Consider the following 18,048-nt stretch of genomic DNA (forward strand, 5'->3'; position numbering starts at 1 on the left):
ACTTGATAATTTAAGTGACCTTGTTTTTTTTTTATTTCCGAGATATCTTGGTTTCTTTCTTTCCACATCTATCTCCTCCTATGCCGCCTTCCTAGGTGATATACTTGTACCAAGTAAACTCAAGGAGGCTTTGCCTCAAGGCACTGGGCTTGGATGCGTCCGCGTTCCCCTCCATGCTTCGGCGTATGTATGCAGCTAGAACCTTATTTCAGGGGTGTTTTCAATCTACTGGTAACCTATTCCTTCGTTCATGAAGGGCTTTTAAATAAGTAAATGATAACAACGATAAACAGAAAGAGATCATCGGTGTTGAGACACCTACCCCCTCCCTTCCACCCCTATACATCACTTTCCTCCAGCTACGCCGCTGTATGAATGTTCCTAAGGTAACATCGAGAGTGGTCCAAAATACGGTTCGTCTTTCATTGTAAACTCTGGGGACTTGGAAAATTCCTTGTCATGATAAACTCCACTATCTCGACCTTTTGTTTCTTTTTTGTCGCGCTCGGTTTGTTTTCATCCGCTTCGAATCAAGTACCGAATCACGCTTACTGAATAAGCTGGGTTCTCGTTTTCTGCTGTTAACTGCCATGCTTTCTGAATCCGGGATTTCTACGCGCGTCGGTAGTGCCGAAGTTCCAATGAAAAGCGCGACGGGAAAACAAGCCGCAATAGGCGGGACTTTCCATAGCTGGAGCACTTCTAGCATACATTTTTTCTTTATTTTGTTTTGTCACGTCTTCGTGTTCGCCTAGACTTGGCATAACGCTTTCATTTTACGGCGGGTACTTTGGTCGACGAGCGCCCAGTATACGCGTTGTCACTAGGCCCTGCATGCACTGCTGTTCCCGTCTGGCGCCGACGCGCCTGTATCGCCCGACTTCCGTCCTGCGCCGCTTCAGGTATTTCGGCGGTGTCCCCGTGTACGACCTGGAAAGTTACGAGCCGTAGGCCCGAGTCGTCAGCGAGGGGGCGGGGGGGAGGGGGAGGCCCGGAACTCGTAAACGGGACGCAGTACCCTGTACGCAAAACGAGCCTGCAGGAAGTTATCCTGTCGCGGGGGTCCCGTTGATAGCGAGGTCTTTCGAGCGGGTTCGTTCATACTAGCAGTATACATACTATCTCGCTCAACTGTGGGCCTGAAGATACCTTGACTAGGGTGTAATGACGTCGGTGCCTGCGTCGCTGCAGCCAAGGGTTCCTTAGGGCGTAGCTCTTTAGCGCGCGCACCCCTTGGCCGCCAGCCGCATTGAATCAAGACTGCGTTTCCTTGCCCTATATGTTGCCGTACTGTATTGTGTACATGCATTCTAGAAAGATAGATTCCGGCACTTAGAAGCTGGAGATGCTAGTCTGGCTAGTTTCCCGCCTTGTTATAGTCCAGGTGTCCGTGACAAAAACACATACACAGTCATGACAAAAACGGCTCATGCACCCACGGGCACGCTCAAACGCGTTCGCATAGTATGCACATATTCTCATTAAGACCTGTAGATGTTAGAAGAAGGAAAAGTCCACTAGTGCCCCACTTAATGACTTTACACATACTCATATGCGTGACACCCACGGTACGAGTAAGTTGTGGCAAAAAAATAACACAGAACTGTAATGTAATTACGTGATTACACAGAACCGCGGAAGGAGGAGACACATTGAGACGAGAAGAAATCGTGTAGCGTCCTGCCTTCATGCCAAGTATGGTACGCATTATATAGACAGAGACAATTAAGCTTCTGCCCAGCAAGACGCTTCTGTGTAATAACAAACCGCATCCACGAAGTCGGTTCGTGCTAGCCCGACCTTGGTGGTGCCTGCAAGGCACAAATCATGTACTGCCAACGTGGTTTACCTCAGGATATATGGCGCTGCAGTCGCCCGATGACAGAGTGGGAGTAATGAAAATGAGGGAAATTCCGTCCACGCAAGCCGGTGGACTCCAAAGAAAAGAAGGTGTCCGCGGTCCTGTGGCTTTTTCCGCATCATATATACGCTGTGAAAGCCTATATATTTGGTTTCACACACGCACGCACACACACCTTCTCTGTCGTTACCGAACCTCAAATCGCCTCTTCTAATCCCTAATGCGGACATGTTTCCTTTCCCCCTGCTATCCCTGAACCCAAGGGATTAGGATGTCAGAGGAGACTAAACCGACAGCTGGGTAGATATCTTCAAATTTTATATAACATGTTCCATCGTTTTCCCTATACTGTACTGCAGCAAGCATATGCTTCTTCTTCCCAGGAAAGAAGAAGCTTGTGCTTCTTCTTTCCTGATCTCGCTTCGAAGAGTAAAGAGCTTCCCTTTGAGTTATAAATTCTTTCTTTCCTGGTTTCGTTTTTTCCACTTAGGTAATTACTTATAGGAGGTTTCTTTTCCATTGCCGCCGCCCATGAGATTGTCTCAGCCTCCCTGATTTTGCGTTTGACGTTCTTTGCTGCCACGTTGTTTACTATACTGGTCGCATATTCGCTGCCCAGCTCCCTAGTTCTTTTCCTCCACTGTGAGCCAATGTTTTTCATGTGCAAATACGTGAACACTCTCGCAATCCATTTACTTTCTTTCATATTCCTCAATCGTTCTTCAAAATAAATTTTACTCTCGATCGCAGCGCCAGAGTTCCCTCTAGTGATTGTTGTAGGAAACTCTGTCGCTTTCGACAATGGGACGAAAAAGCGTGCGGCTTTCTCACCCTGCTATGCGGGCAGCTGCGTCAGCAGTGTCGGCAATGCCACAGTATAGCCAGGGACCCTTAGAAATGCTGTGCTGTGCTCTCTTTCAACCGTTAGGTGACACGTTCCTTTTATCTTCGATGCCTCTGTTCGAGTCACTGCTGTTTCACTTCTTCCTGTCATAGATAATTTAGAGCCACGCATACGTTATTCGCAAAACGAAGGAAGACAGGACGCGTGCAGCCGACGTTTTTTACTCTTTCACAATGTTTTTTTCGACCACATGTCGCTGCTTTGAACGATCGGCGGATATGGTCGTCTCCGGATGTGTCTTCCTTTTGTCTTTCGCCCTCGTGAGACAGCTGGCCCGCGCTTCCTTTGCGCTGTTGGCGCGATTGGTCGCTCCGAGTTGCGAACCCGCAAAGGCGGCTCTTTGTATTCACACTTCGTTTGCAGATAATCTGCGCTGGACGAGGTAGCACGTATACAACCTCATCGTGTATTTCCCATATTACTCGCAATCCCGGCAGAGCTAGTTCTCTTGCTCCTCTAAAAGCCTATAACGAACATTGAACAACACTGTCGCTGAGCTGCTGTTACTGTGCGCCAGGGTCGAATTCGGCTGGCACGTGGAACACGTCGGACGCTACATAGACGAACCTTTGCGTTTTCAAGAAAGACTTCCTTTTCCAGAAGGGTTCTTGCCAGTTGCGCCAGCAAGAGCCCTTCTTCCTGTGACGTAAATCGGGAGTGCAGTCGTCACGATGGTCACATGAGTCATCGCAGCTTCGGCAACACTAGTTTTTGTGGCAATATCTCCACCCCCCCTCTCTCTCTCTCTCTCTCTCTCTCTCTCTCTCTCTCTCTCACACACACACACACACACACACACACACACACACACACACACTTGGCGCGGCTACAAAAATATCACCGGGTCCCTCCTGCAGCTCTCTTGTCTGCCTGTCGGTCGGTGGCACACGCGGGAAGGAAGCGAATTAAAAGCGCCCATAAGACCGTTATAGCTGTCGCAAACAACACTACGCGCCACTGTGAGCGCGTGCGCATACATAGTATGGGCGCGCAGTTCCGTCGCACAATTGTAAAGTGGCGTTTTTTCCGTAGTCCGCCGGGGCGCCCGGTCACACGCGGAGCGCGCACACCTCCTTCCGCTCGAGCTTTGCGTTCCTTCCTTCCTTTCTGTTTCACGGCATTTCTGTCTGTGCTTATTCCTTCTTTTCTCTTCCCCCCCCCCTCCCCCCACACACATTCTTTTTGTTTGTTTCAGCATTCGTCGGTGCGTATTTTGGTGACAGAGGCGGCACGTACACGCCTCACAGAAGTGCTCGCTCGAGAATATTTTTATTTATTTATTCGTTTTTTGCGGAACGTCGACGCTCGAACGCGAAAAGAAGAAAAAGCCAGCGCAACTCTTTCCATGCCGGCGGCTCGCCGTGTTCCTTTTGTTTTAACGGCCGAGCGGGATGCTTCCTTTTGTCACCCGCTCGTGAAAAAAGGAAATAAGAAGAAAAAAAAAAGAGTGCGGGAGAGCGGCGGTGTGTGTGCTGCGCGGAAGGAACCGGAAGCCCCCCACCGGCGGGGGCAGTGTTGGACAGAAAAGCGTGCAGCATGCCAGCCGCCGCCGATTTGGCCCACTTTCGGTGACAATCCCCCCCCCCCCCCCCCCACTCCTCTTTGCCGCGGAACGCAGCGCAGTACACCCGCATTCAACGCTTCCTCCGCACCCTCCTAGCTTTCTGGCCACCGTTGTATACGCGCTCGTTTGCCCACGCCGTTTTCCAAAATCCTACGTGAATTAAGCCTTTTGGTTCATCTGCGACAGCAGCTGGAAAACATCGAAATTGGGCTGCTGCGTCCGGTCCTCGTTTTCGTTTGTAGTTGCTAAAGTGGAAGCTTGTTCAAGTTGGTTTTGCTTCTTCAGGCATGGTGCGCGAACGGAGAACGACACGGCGACAATGTGACGCGCACACACAAAAACGCTTTTTTTATTTCCTGTCATTACTGTTCCTGTATCGTCGTCCGTTCGCGCATTGTGCCTGAACAAAAGGTTCGTTGTGCGGGGTCTTCGTGAGGTCAGTTCCTGGGATTAAGCACAAGGCGAGGAAAATCTGCCTAACATCGTAGTCGCGGTTTGTTTCGCTGTCAAATATGCAGGTTGTTTGAGCGAACCCTTCCAAAAAAATTTTTTTTAATTGTCTTTAGCAGGTAACAGAATTCTATAGAATAGTAAGCTGTTTGAATAGTTGGTTTGACATGATTTTTGCAAAGGGGAGCGCAGAAGCGTTGCGGAAAAAAGAAGACCTGGAGAGGAAAGACGTTCACTTGCGTGTGCGTCTTTCCTGTCCAGGTCTCTTTTCCGCAAGGCTTTTTTTGCGCTCACCTTTGCAAAGAATCAGCGCAATTCTAGTCCACGAGCTGGTCTACTCGAAGAGGCGGACATTACTTGTAAAAAAATTTGAATGCATAATCGACTAATTAACAAAAATGTACTAATTAAGCTCTTTAACTAGTGGCCTTGTGGTACATATTACAATTTACAAATTGTAGCGGGTGCGACTGCAAGGCATATCCACTTGGAAAGACTTGTGTCTATGACGCTACTTACGAGATATGCGCCGTCAAATTTGTGGCAAAAATGCGCTGTCGTTCCACTTACTTTCTTAACAAAACGTCGTTTTGTGCATTGGAACGCAAAAGTAATTGGAACGCCAATGCATTTCTTCGCAAAGTGCGGGAATTACCATCTCGAAACTGGTGTCATCCTGTGAATGGATCCGCCTTGCGAACTCCCCGGCTAGGTTTTGTAAATTGCAATATGTGCCATAAGGTAATTAGTTACACATTAGTTATTATTTGTTAATTAGCGAATTATGCATTTCAGTTTCTTGCGAAAGTAATGTCCGCCTCTTCTAGTAGACCAGCTCATGCACTAGAGCTATTCTACTGCCACAGGCAAATGATTTTTTTTTTTTTTTTGAGCGTTTGCTGAAACACCTGGTATGTACAGAAACTCCGGGGTGGCTCTGCTGCCGAGCGCAAGGTAGCGGATTCAAATCCCAGCCACTGCGACCTGCGTTTAGCGGTGGGCGGCACATAAACTCTCGTGCACCGTTAGTGCACTGTGATTAACGCTAGATTGTTAACATTAATCCGTATATAGGTATACGATGCTACGTCCCCCGGAAGGCCGGAACCAAACTGTAAATTTTGAACGACAACTTGCACCATTTACTAAACACGCTCACGGACCGCGACGTTTGTATATTCTCGTACTCTCGTTAGGATCACTCTTTTCTGCAGATGTCTCTGCCCGCACTGGGAATCTTGAGCGAAGAAAAAAAGTTGACTCTGTTCACGGCGCTGCTTCCCTGTAGGTAGTGTACTGTCGCACGAAATTAAGTGCGATTCTCATTTGTGGGGAAAAATATCCTTGTAGTCCCATGCAGAAAGCTTGCGAAATTTGGTTAAGTGTTACTAATGACAGTGCGACATAGCGTAGCAACATAGCTCACAGATAAGGCATCACATTATAACCCTTAGAATAACTACCTTTATTTCGATGGCGTACAGAAAAGCGAGATAGAGCGAAAGGCCAAGGAGCGTGACAACGGCTTACTCAAGATTGCAAGCAGTTCGCAATTAAAAAAAATAACTGTCCTAATTAACACGGCATGAATAGCGTGCCTGCACAAAGACGACCTCTTATCTCTAGTTAAAATGACTTGAAGTATTCGTTAAAACAAATGGTAATACGAAACGATACAGTAGTGCTGCGAGCGTGAGTAGTGCACAACATGAGTGCCGAAGTTCTGGGATCATGCGGAATGCAACTGCATTGGTACGCCTTTCGTTGGCACATACACATTGAGACACACCCAGTCTTTGCGTGCGACAATGTTTCCAAAAATAGCAGGGCCACTTGCGTCGGTTACACGTGCCGGTTCGCCGTAATCAGCAAGCACATCGTTCTTCCTTTCACTTGGTTCGTTTTTTCCTTTTTTTTTTTCCCCCGTTGGTACGAGGAGAAAATGGCCCGCAATTAGTGATCGGCTCAGCCATCGTCGCTTCGAGGCGTTTTATTGCCAGTTTCGCTCTTCGATCTTCTTTCTCTTGTGATCACTCATGCAATGGAGGAAAAACTAAATTGTGCTGCCGCCCGTTGGACGGCGGGCACATACAGACGAGATTTGTTACGAGACCAGCGCCGACTGCCCGTCTTCCTCATCGGTTTTTAATTTTGTCTTTAGCTGGCAAATTTTGTCTTTTGTCTTTAGATAGCATACTGTGCAGTGAGCTACGCAGTACAGTCTTTGCGAGCCTACTGCAGAGTATGCTATCCATCTCAGCCGTATATATAACTACCTCACCTATACCGAATGTAATGACTTAACGAGGTTACGCGACGCGTGCTGATAGTTCACGCGTGCGGGCCTCCTGCCTTTGTCGACGACAAGCTGTTATACACTTCGTACGCATCGTAAGTCAATGGCTTTGTTTAACACAGACATGTAGCGCACAGCCCACGCTGTTATAGCGCGTGCACTGTAGTCATGCAGCACACGTTTCAGTTACGCGGTGCGGCTTCTAATTGATTTCGATGTGCGTGGCGTGAACGTAAACGTGTGCAGCTGACAAACAGTGGTGGCTCTCCAGGAAAACTAAACGTTTCGCTCCACATAGTAACGGTGGTCTAGTGCATAGATCAACATTATACCAGAACCAAACTTTAGTTTTGGCAATGTCGCGCTATAGGTTCGACGATGCGAGGATATGTGTATTTGAGGAAAAGGGAGAGACATTTCGCGCGCATAGCTGTGTATACACGCCGTCGAAAGATGCGAGCTTCCTACCTGCTGCTGGAAGAAACGAAAGAGGCGCGTTGAAAGAGGCCACCCCAGGCGGTTTCTGCGAACGGGCTGCCGGCCTTCCTCCTGCCCGTCGCGGGCACCCTCGCGTTGCGTCACTGCTATTCGGATCCCGGCTCACGCTTCCCGTTTTGGGTCGCTTGCTCGGCTATCTGCCACGTAAGAAGCGGAAACGGCCGCTCCCGCGTCGATTCGCGCGTTTGCGGCGCAGTGCGTGTTTGCTCGTTCCGCGGCACGTCGCCTCGCCGTGTACACGTGTTATGTTCGTGGCTCCCCAGAGGCATGCCCCGTTCCCTGTCACTTTTTTCCGCGGGCTTTCGTTTCTTTCTTTTTCTACGTGAGTTTGCGCGAGCGAGCGCCCTGTCACCATATAGTCTGCAGACCCAGGTTTCTGCAAATAAGCCGCGCTAACGCGTCCTCTCTGCACCCGGCTGCGTTTTATTTCTTCCCGTAGGCTGCTGCTGCTGCTTCCGTTTAGCCCTCCCCCCCCCCCCCCCTCCCTTCCCTCCATTGCCGCTCTTATTGCGGTTGTGTGGCGCGTGCGGTGTGCGCCGACAATGTGCCGACATTTGAATTTTCCCCGTAAACGCCGCAGCCGCGCCTCCGAAGAGCTTTTCGATATTTTTATTCCAATTGCTGCGATAAACATTGTGGACGTTTTCCCAACCGTGTTCGCCGCGTTGCCTTCAGAACTTCCCCGGTAACTCCGTGATCTCTTGCTTGTCCTGTTGTCGTGGCAACCATATAAATGAAGCATAAATAAATAATTAGAATTGCTAATTAAGTACATGTATACCAGGGACTGTATGCCACTACACATACGCGCCCGATTGGGGAAAATTAAGAAAAAAATGAAGGAAGAGAAAACATTCAGAGCCCTTCGACTATGGGAAGATAGAAGACCAGCGAAGGTGTACATATATATATATATATATATATATATATATATATATATATATATATATATATATATATATATATATATATATATATATATATATTGTTACGTAAGAAGACGCAGATGAAAAGCTATATACAAGTATATTTACAACGTAATACGCCGCGCTTGGCCAAGAGGCAACAACCCGCGCTAGCCTCCAATCGTCGTCGTCGTCTTCTTACTGCTAGCCTCTTCGTCATCGGTAATACAATTCCGTAGCAATATATTGCTCAGTAGCTATATTAAGTTCTGTATGGTATGCTGTGTCGGTTGAGTAAAGACACAAATACATAACTTCGTTGTTTGTTTCGTCTTGTTTAGTATTTTGTAATTTTTATTCTCTTTTTTGTGACCTTTTTCTTTTCCTTCTTTTTTTTTACTCTCTCTCTATTTTTACTTTATACATATACACTGACGTTTCGACACGCATCGAGCTCACAGGGGTATGTGCCATTGAGCTTGGACCCTTTCTGCTCTGTCACCAGGATCGACCCACGTGATGATTCGTCTTTTCATTTTTTTTTTTTCCAGATCCAAGCCATAGACAGCTTCGTTGTAAGACGTAGGCGTGTTTACAAGCTATGCTGTGCGTGTCCGCTCGTTGCCGGGTTGGGCCCGATTTGCTAGTCCTCATTGTAGTGCATCAATGCGACGCGTGCGTCACATTGCTATAATATCTGAACGTAGCTTCAGTTCGGCGTGTAGTGTCTGTGCCACAGGGGACGTTCCCGGTTGTCTCTTTCTCCCTTGTGACTGGCTCCGGTATGACCCACTTCGTTACGCACCACGCCGGTCCGAGTGCGAGCACGAACGACGAGTGAGGAGACGGTAAACCGTCTACGCGTCTTCGATGCCCACTCGTAGACGCTATTGTTGCTGCCAGCCGGGCACGACGCGGCCTGTTGGTCTTTGTTCATTCTTGCTCTTTCTCTCTGTGCGCATTTTTGTAGTTGCGAATGGATAAGCACAGTGCACACAACGCAGCAGCCCGGCGTGTCTGTTGTCGACAGACGTGTGTGGTATGCGACTATATAAGATAAGAGCCGCTGTCTCTCCTTGATGGCGTGTTTTAGATGAGCGTTGCGGATGCCCACATACGCCTTCCGCCGTTTGTCCCTCGCGTTTATTTTAACGCGATAGCGTTAAGGAGCTCGTGTCGCAGAAAAGCCGGTGTCGTCGGCGTCGGTGTCGGTGTCGGCGTCGGCGTCCGCGGCGTTGGCCGTGAGCGATAAATCACGGCAGGCACTTCATAAATAAAAAGCAACTTCCAAGATGGGCTGGGTGGGAATCGAACCAGGGTCTCCGGAGTGTGAGACGGAGACGTTACCACTGAGCCACGAGTTCGATGCTTCAAAGCGGTACAAAAGCGCCTCTAGTGAACGCGCTGTTTCTAAGGCTCAGGCGTGCGTTGCTTGCTCAGGCGCACATTTCGTTGTCGCGCCGAACGCTGCGTTGCTCGACGCTCACCGCGTCCGATGCGGGGCTCGTAGTCGCTGCGCCGTAGCCCATTGTCTTACACCCCTTGGCGGGTGGACGGGAACGCTATCGCGTTCCACTCTTGAAGGCGAAGCTTAAGCGTCCTCCAATTTTTCTTTTTTTATCTCCGGGTTTTGGAGCAGACGCCGACACTCACGCCAACGCTGCGGCGTGCCTCGCGGAGGGTTGCATATGTGCTTCCGCCATCGTAAGTGGCTGGGATCACGTGGCGAAAGGAATGTCTCCACTGCGCCGCGGAGGACTGTACAGACGGCTTCCTGTGCACGAGAGATAACGCGAAAGGAAGCCCCTTGCGGGTGTTTCTGTCGCGCTTACACCGAGGCCGCTGTGTTACGCGGCTGTATACCGTATACCTTCTCCGTATATCCCTGGCTGCATATATATAATCTTATCAAACACGGAGCCCCGGTCAGGTAACTGGAAGATGGTGTACTAACGTTTTCGCACACTTGGATGACCTTTCGGGTGGATAGTGCTTGGGATTTGAAGTTGGGATTTACGATTACCTAAACATCGACATCCCAAGAAAGCGTTGCAGGGAGAGAGACGGAAGCGCGCACTGGTATAACATGTGGTTCCTCCACTTCGCCATTGTTCATGCCAAACTGTATGTGCGCCGCTTCTCGTCTGATTAGCCGAAACTGGGCGGCATTGTGCTTGTTCATTGCACTTGGAGCCGACATCAGCGGCGAGCACACAGGGATGGTGGCTCGCCTTCTTCCGCCGAGTAGCTCAGGGGCGGCCTCATCAAGTGAGGCACTTGCGGTGTGTTAATTTAGCGGATCAGTCAGTACGCATCTCAGTATGTGAGCCGGCTTCATTTGCATGTACCGAGGTAACAGAATTAAACCTCTCCGAACGGCGTTAACTGTTCCACACGGTGCCGTAGCCATGCAGTCATTACTACTTCCGTGTATGTATCTTTTCGGCCTGCTGATTAACCCGCGTTTGTTCAACAGCAGGGGGGGGGGGGGCTCTTTCCATAATGGTTGTCATTAAAATTTCGGTGATTGACCTGGCAGTGACGGCGGCTCTGCCCCTGCTCTTGCAGAGGGGAGGAGCGTCGCCCTCGGCCTCCCGTGGGTGATCAGCGCCGCTGGTAGCGGCCGCAGCAGTGCCACCGCCGGCCGTGGGGGCATGCCTCGCGAGCTGGCCGACGTGCAAGTGGTGTCCAGGATGCCCGTGCCGTCGTCTATGTACTCGTCGCGCTCGTCGCACCTCTACTCGTCCACGTCGTCGCTGCGATCGACGAGCCTCGACCGGCGGTCGGCCACCCTGCGCGACAGCTCGAGCTCGTCCTCCACCTCGAGCAGCAGCTACATTTCGCGCCTGCCGCCCAGGCCGTCGTTCGAGCACCGATCCAAGGTTTGTATACCCACGAGTGGCAGCAGCCCGTTCTCCTCTGTACACTTCGTGCGGTTTCCTACGGACATTACTAGAGGGAACTCTGGTGCTACAGTGTCGACTGGCGCTACAAGCACGGCATGCAGTCCAACGGGCATGTGCCGCGATCGGCAGTTTACGGATTTGCCTCAACTTCGTCCTTCTGGCTTTGAGCGTACTTGCGACTTCGCAAAGCGGCCGTTTTCGACCCACAGTTGCGCTGTAAATGTAACAATTCGCAATGACTACGCATGTACGCGGATAGTTAATTGCGTTGTTGTGTTTACAGGACTGAGTGCTTGGACATTTGGACAGATGAAGCGTAGTAAATAACGTCACAAGAACGTCCGAAACCATAAGCACGAAGACAAATCCGTCTACTGATATTCCCATGGTGTAGCTGAACTATCGCAACGCCAGAGTTCCCTCTAGTAACTTTTGTAGAACTTTCTATGGTGTACGTGGGCATGTTGTTCTTATTGTGAATCTGTAAACGTGGAATGCGGGCTCTTACAGGTCGTGCACTATTTGAACCGTAATTGACTTCCTTTTGAGCTACTCTTCGAACTTGTAGACGATAACTGGCACGGCAGTAAGCGGGCACCCTTCGTAATATCTGCGCCGCGCCTGCCTTGATAATGACTCGCAGAGTATGCTGGCGACCCACGATGGCGCACTTGGCATATGAACACCCTTTTAAGAGAGAGAGAGAGAGAGAGAGAGAGAGAGAGAGAGAGAGAGAGAGAGAGAGAGGAGCGCCTTATAAAATTTGAGCGTATAGCAACAGTAATGTCATGCTACTCCATATGTGTGTTATGATGAAAGCTCCTGTGACATCCTCAAGATCGTTTAGGTGGAAAGAGCGTAGGGAGCGACACACTTACTTAATTTTAAGCACTACTTACCTCGAGCCCGGGATCCCATGTAGAACTGTGGTTCATGCATATGTCTTGGTCTAGTCTGTATTTGCTAAAGACACGCTTTTACCGCTTAAGAGGAAGATTAATTATCTCGGGCCCAACTCCAACGCGGCTTGTTCAAATAAATGTAAAACGCAGAAACTTTTTTCTGAGATAGCCTCTGGACCGATTTTAATGAAATTTGCCACGTCTGAGAGAGAAAGTTAAATTCGCGTGACTCATGGAAGCGGAATTAAATTCGATTTGGGGCATGAATTTGGTTAAAAGAATTTTCAAAAATGCGAAAGTTGAAAAAAAGAAAAGAAGAAACACGAAGTTCACAATTTCAAAGCTCTGCGTCAAGAATAGATATCCTGGTTCTGTAAACGGCATCCATTAGATCATTCAAAGCGGACAAATTTGATATATAAATTCATATCTTACGTGAATCCATTACGTTGTGTACAAGGGTTCTGCAAAATATGTATTTTCATATTACTGATTTTTTTTTAGATTCATACGTAACGTATCAATTTCGTCCGCTTTAGATGTACTATTAGATGTGATTCACAGAATCGCGATATTATATTTCATTGCTGAGTCACAGAGTTGTAAACGTGATTGTTTCGTTTTATGAAAGTTTGCGACTTTTGGAAAACATTTAATAAAAAAGTGACTACTTAAATAAAAAATTCAAAAGCAATCGTCACACTAGATTTTGAGTTTTTCTTCTAAATGCAACAAACCTCGTCAAACTTGCTGCAGTGGTTGCCGAGAAAAACGAATTCCCCTTTTACATGTGTTTAGCTTGGAGCACCCGAAGTAAAGGAATTTCTCCTCTTAAGAATGCGAGGGGAATGAACGGCGCCGTAGCGCGCACAGTTCTACAGCATGCGCTCGGCCAACGCGTGGTGCTCTCCCCGCAGGTGGTGTCCGACCTGCCGCGCCTGTCGTCGCGCGTGGTGCTCGACGTATCCTCGGGCAGCCGTCGCAGCCTGACGCGTCAGCGCTCGGGGGACGCCATCTCGGACGCCGGCTCGCCCGTGCTCACCCGCTACCGGGACCTGGGCACCGACTCGCCCTCGTCGCGCGCCAGCTCGCCGGCCCGGCGACTGCTGGACGAGAACTGCAACCGCGCCTCGACCCCGACGCGCCGCTTGGATTGGAACCACAACGTGTACAATGGCAGCGGCGGGGGAAGCCACTCGCTGCCGCCCGACAGTCCGGGCAGGGACTCGGGCGCCTCCATCTCGCCGGCCTCGTCGCGCCACTGGCGGAACCTCGGCTCGTCCACCAGCTCGGTGGACTCCGGTGGATCCTCGTCGTCCGACTGCTCGCCGGGACTGAGGCGCGCCCGCAGGCTGTCGCTCACCTCGGAGGTGAGTACACACGCCCGAGTATCCTATGGGAGGGCACGTTCGACCGAGCTCCTGTACCGCGCTACGACACGGTCGATGCGGATGCCTCTCGGCCATTGGATATATATATATAGAGAAAACGCGACCGAGCCGAACGTTCAGCTGCTTGCTCCCCGTGCTATCGGAGGAGCCGCGTGATTAGAATTCGGTCGCATCTCCCAGCTCGAAGAATTGAGCGCCGGCTGCGAGTGCTCTGAGCTGGAGCTTGGCGCTCGGGATGAACCAAGCGAATGTGAACCGCCCCGCGAGAGCGCTCCAGAACGCTCGAAAGCAGCCAGTCGAGTGTAGCATTAGTTGGAGTGATCGATCTTCGCTGGATCGCTGCTAAAGCAGGAGACACACTGCGCGACTCCGCGTGACATCCGACGCACTGTAGTGGTAGTAGTAACTGCAGTAACCGCATCTGTCGGCTTTCAGTAGTCGGAGCAACCATCGTTCCGGCGTCGTGTCGGACGCTTCGTCGTACCGCGTCTCTCCTGCTTACTTTGCCGCCTTTCGGGAAACGTGGTTGACTATACGTGACGTGCTTCGGGATGTGCGTCCGCCATTTGAGGGACTATTTAAAACGAAACTGGAGACAACGCAAGTGCGTATGTGACGAAGTGCCAGTGTCGCTGCCGCAGCCATAATGACGGAGGAGGAGGAGGAGGAGGAGGAGGAGGAAAAAACTTTATTCATGTCCTGTACAAGGTTTGCCACCCGCCTGGCTAGTCCCATGTTGGGACCGGGAGGTCAAGCCTCCTAGCCCTATCACGGGCGTACTGGACAGCCAGGACTTGAGGGATATGATCTGGAGATCTTATCATTCCTAAAAACCGATTCCGGGAAAGGCCAGGGCCGAGCGACCCACACTCCCAGAGCATATGTTCAAGCGTGCATATCTCCTTTTTGCATGCTTTGCATATAATATTCATGTCTGCAATGTCATACCATTCCTTTATTTGTGCAGGTGAATTATAAGACTCTGTTTGTAATTGCCTAAGTGTAACTGCTTGTGCTCTGTTTAGTCTATAGTGAGGGGGTGGAAACTCCCTCCTTCCCATGTAGTAATGTTTTGTAATTTCATTGTATGTAATGAGGGTATCCCTCTGTAAGTTCTCCAATCCAGCAGAATCAAAACCATATGTAGAAGCGGCCCGGTCTGTAAGGTCGCGGGCGACGCTGTTGGCCGATTCATTTGGATTGACAGGAATACCATCAAGTGAACCAAGGTGCGCCGGGAACCAATAAATGAAACGCGTAACATTTGTTTGCCTTTTGTTAATTATTTTCGCAGCCTGTGCGGCAATTTTTCCCCTACTGAAAGCTCTAATAGCTGTTTTCGAGTCGCTATAAATTTCTGTAAATCTATCGTCTGTTAGTGCCAATGCAATGGCAACTCTTTCAGCGACTTCAGGTTTGCTAGTGTAGACCGTGGCGCAGTTGGTGCAATTGCCCTGATGATCCACTACTGCCGCCGCGAACTTAGTTCGATCGTTGTAAGCAGCCGAATCAACAAAGCAGGCTCCTCTGCCCGCTTTATCCATTTTCTTGATTAACGCCCTGGCTCGCGCAACTCTCCTGTTGATGTTATGTTTTGGGTGCATATTCCTGGGTAGCGGTGCGACAATTATGTTGTCTGCGAATTCTAATGACGCACTGTGGCTTGGCTTGTGGATAACACCTCTGTATGAATTTTTCTTCGTAGTTTCTAGTTGGCACCATTGTGGGCGACTCGTTGCTTTAGTTATTTCCTTGCTGCTTGTCGCGCTACAATATCCCGCCGCCCGGTATCCACATATCGCGCGATGCTCAGTGGGATACTGTATGCACAGCCTTCCGCGTTGCAGCCCACGTGCCCTCGTTGTGTAATTCGTTCTTCCTCTGCGTGGCAGTTATCGGCGTAGTTGCACAACAAGATATGCGACAACCGTTTGGAAGGCTATAATGAGCCTGCGGTTGCAGCGGTGGTGCAACGTTGTTTGTGAGAAGACGTCAGCGCTCGCCCAATCCCGTAACATATTTCCGCTAGGCGCTTGTTGCGCGGCATGGGTGTGTGCTAGTTGCCTGTTTCAACACAAGCTCGAAACGGTTCCAGCCCGGTCATTGACGTCAGCTCTGAGCTGTGCGCATTGAAACATCTAAATGCCCGGCGTACTCGACCGGCTGACGTAGTCGAACGTGCTTGCTAAAGTATATTGTTAGTCGGCCTTCCTCTGCCTCTTTTTCTAGTTGGCCGGTTCAGGTCTTGCAAACGCTGTGTACTAACACCTCGCGGCCGGACGTCGTGAAGAACTCTTGCGTTCCGAGACGGCCCAAGGCCTGGTTCATCCCGCTCATCCAGACGGTATTCCTCCGATTGCGACAGCAGTGGTATATACTCGTTGGCGTGGGAGCTCGGTCGCCTAAACGCGTGCGCTCGAGTATATTTAGAGGCCACGAGAGAGTAAGGGCACAAAGCGAGGGTGAGAGTTAAAAACAGAAGAGCGAGTGTCTGGAGAGAAGGCACCCGGCTCAGAAGCCGCGGCGGCGCCTCTGGAAGCGCGTCAGGAGGCCGCTGCCCTGGAAACGCCGCCGCCTCCTGGCAAAGGGGTTGGCGGCTCGCCGCCTCTCTGGCCTTTCCCTCTGCCTCTTGCCGTTCCTTCTCTCAGCTGGCCCTGGCTGCGCAACTGACATTCGAGCCGTCTGGCCCGAAAAGGGGATGCCGACACCACCCCCCTCTTACACAGCGGTGCCTCCGTTGCTCCCGCTGCTCTCGCCTGGCCCGCGAACGTCCGCTGTATACGAATGCGCCCACGTGGCTTCTTCGCACCCGCGAAAACTCTTCGCCGGCCTTTCGTCAGCGAATTTAATTGAATTCTGGGGTTTTACGTGCCAAAACCAGGATTTGATTATGAGGCACGTCGTAGCGGGGACTTCGGATTAATTTTGACCACCAGGGGATCTTTAACGTGCCCCAATACACGGGACTTTTTTGTCAGCGGGAGTTGCAGTGTGGGCTTTTTGGTATATGACATCTTAAGGAGTATTCTAGGAGCGCAAGCTACAACAAGAGCGTAGCTTGTTTGTATATTTGTGTCTTCTTGTGTCCGCGTTCCTGATTTCGCTACCAGAGTAATGTTCTTGTCACCGCTGTTTTGAGGGCCTTCCATTCAGTTATTCGGGGGAGTTATAGCGGCGACGTGAAGACTTTACTGCCCGCGACTTTGGCAAATTCGGCAGCGGATCTGTCCGGCTTTGATGAGAGGCTTCGTAAAGGTGCACTTCTTCTACGCCTGTCTGTCGCCCTAGGTGGCCAGGTTAGCGGCTGCTTCCATTGCCTCCGTTCCGCACGACGTGGAGTCTTTGCCAAAAGTTGCGAAGCCAGTGTCCTGTCGCGTCACGCGTCTGCCCCATAAGCTGAGAAGCGCGAGCGACAGCGCGCCTGTGTATACGATACTATGGAATCGATGGAATTTCTTAACACCGGAAAACATGTCCGGTCACGCGTGCAACGGCTTCGATACCTTTGACGAACACTCCTCGTCAACTAGGCGACAGGATCATTGTCTTCGACCGGGATTCGGTTGGCAAAAGTGTCTCGCCGTTCTGTCGACGTCATCGTCCCCGTTCATTGTGCCGTTGTCTGTCTCCTCTTGCTCGGAAGGGTGGCTTCAGTGGATCGCGAGCCAATGTTCAATCTCGCCAGTCTTGCACCGCTGTAAGGATCTGTTAGTCGTTGCCGTGGTCGTGCATGGCAGGGTGTAAACATTAACGGCAAGAGTCCTCAATTCAGAACCTTGAGAACCGACATTACTGTTGGCAATCGCAAGGAACTCCCGTTGTGGCGTTCTTTCTGTCATAAGTCGCCGCAGAGGGCGGCTTAAGACGACGCGGTTATGTCGGCTGACGTAATCGATGCCTTATGAAAGAGAGACAGGAGGCTGGTCTCGTACGCACCTTTCTCATCGCGCGCGCGCGCCTTGTTGGGCGTTTGTGGTCAAGGCCGTCACTAGCGGGAGGCCTCGCTAAAACATCGACGCGACTGCGGAGCGATGCATCAGCGCGTGCCTTTCCCGCTTTCTTTTTTTTTTCGAGGCCATTGAACCGTTATATGGAGGCCTCCAGCAGGGTAGATCCAGGCGTCGAAGTGGCACATCGCCGATTCTGAGTTTGTGCTTTTTTGCCGTAAACGCGTCATTACCTCCGACAGCGAAGAGGTCCTTGAAATAGTATGCATACTCGTGGCTTATGAGATAAGCGAGAAGGCGGTAAAAGAAGAACAGGAAAATAAAAAAAAAACACAATATGTTGTGCCGCTTAAATCAAGATTTCCAGCCCCCGTTTGGCCGCTTCCAGAGCGTTGTCTGGCAGATATCTATAACGGTTCAGGGA

At 50.4% G+C, this 18,048-nt stretch overlaps 1 protein-coding gene across 2 annotated transcripts in view; it reads left to right on the forward strand.

Annotated features, from left to right (window-relative positions):
- The window catches only part of LOC142582879 (ubiquitin carboxyl-terminal hydrolase 2-like), a 262,205-nt gene that overhangs the window by 122,365 nt on the left and 121,792 nt on the right, over window positions 1–18,048 (forward strand). For both annotated transcript variants that reach the window (XM_075692974.1, XM_075692973.1), the window contains exons 2-3: window positions 11,047–11,360; window positions 13,204–13,656. In XM_075692974.1, the coding sequence (XP_075549089.1) occupies window positions 11,133–11,360; window positions 13,204–13,656 (681 nt within the window). In that variant the 5' untranslated portion in view covers window positions 11,047–11,132. The remainder of the gene's footprint in view (window positions 1–11,046; window positions 11,361–13,203; window positions 13,657–18,048) is intronic.

This window comes from Dermacentor variabilis, chromosome 5 (genome assembly GCF_050947875.1).
Source record: "Dermacentor variabilis isolate Ectoservices chromosome 5, ASM5094787v1, whole genome shotgun sequence".
Taxonomy (NCBI): domain Eukaryota; kingdom Metazoa; phylum Arthropoda; class Arachnida; order Ixodida; family Ixodidae; genus Dermacentor; species Dermacentor variabilis.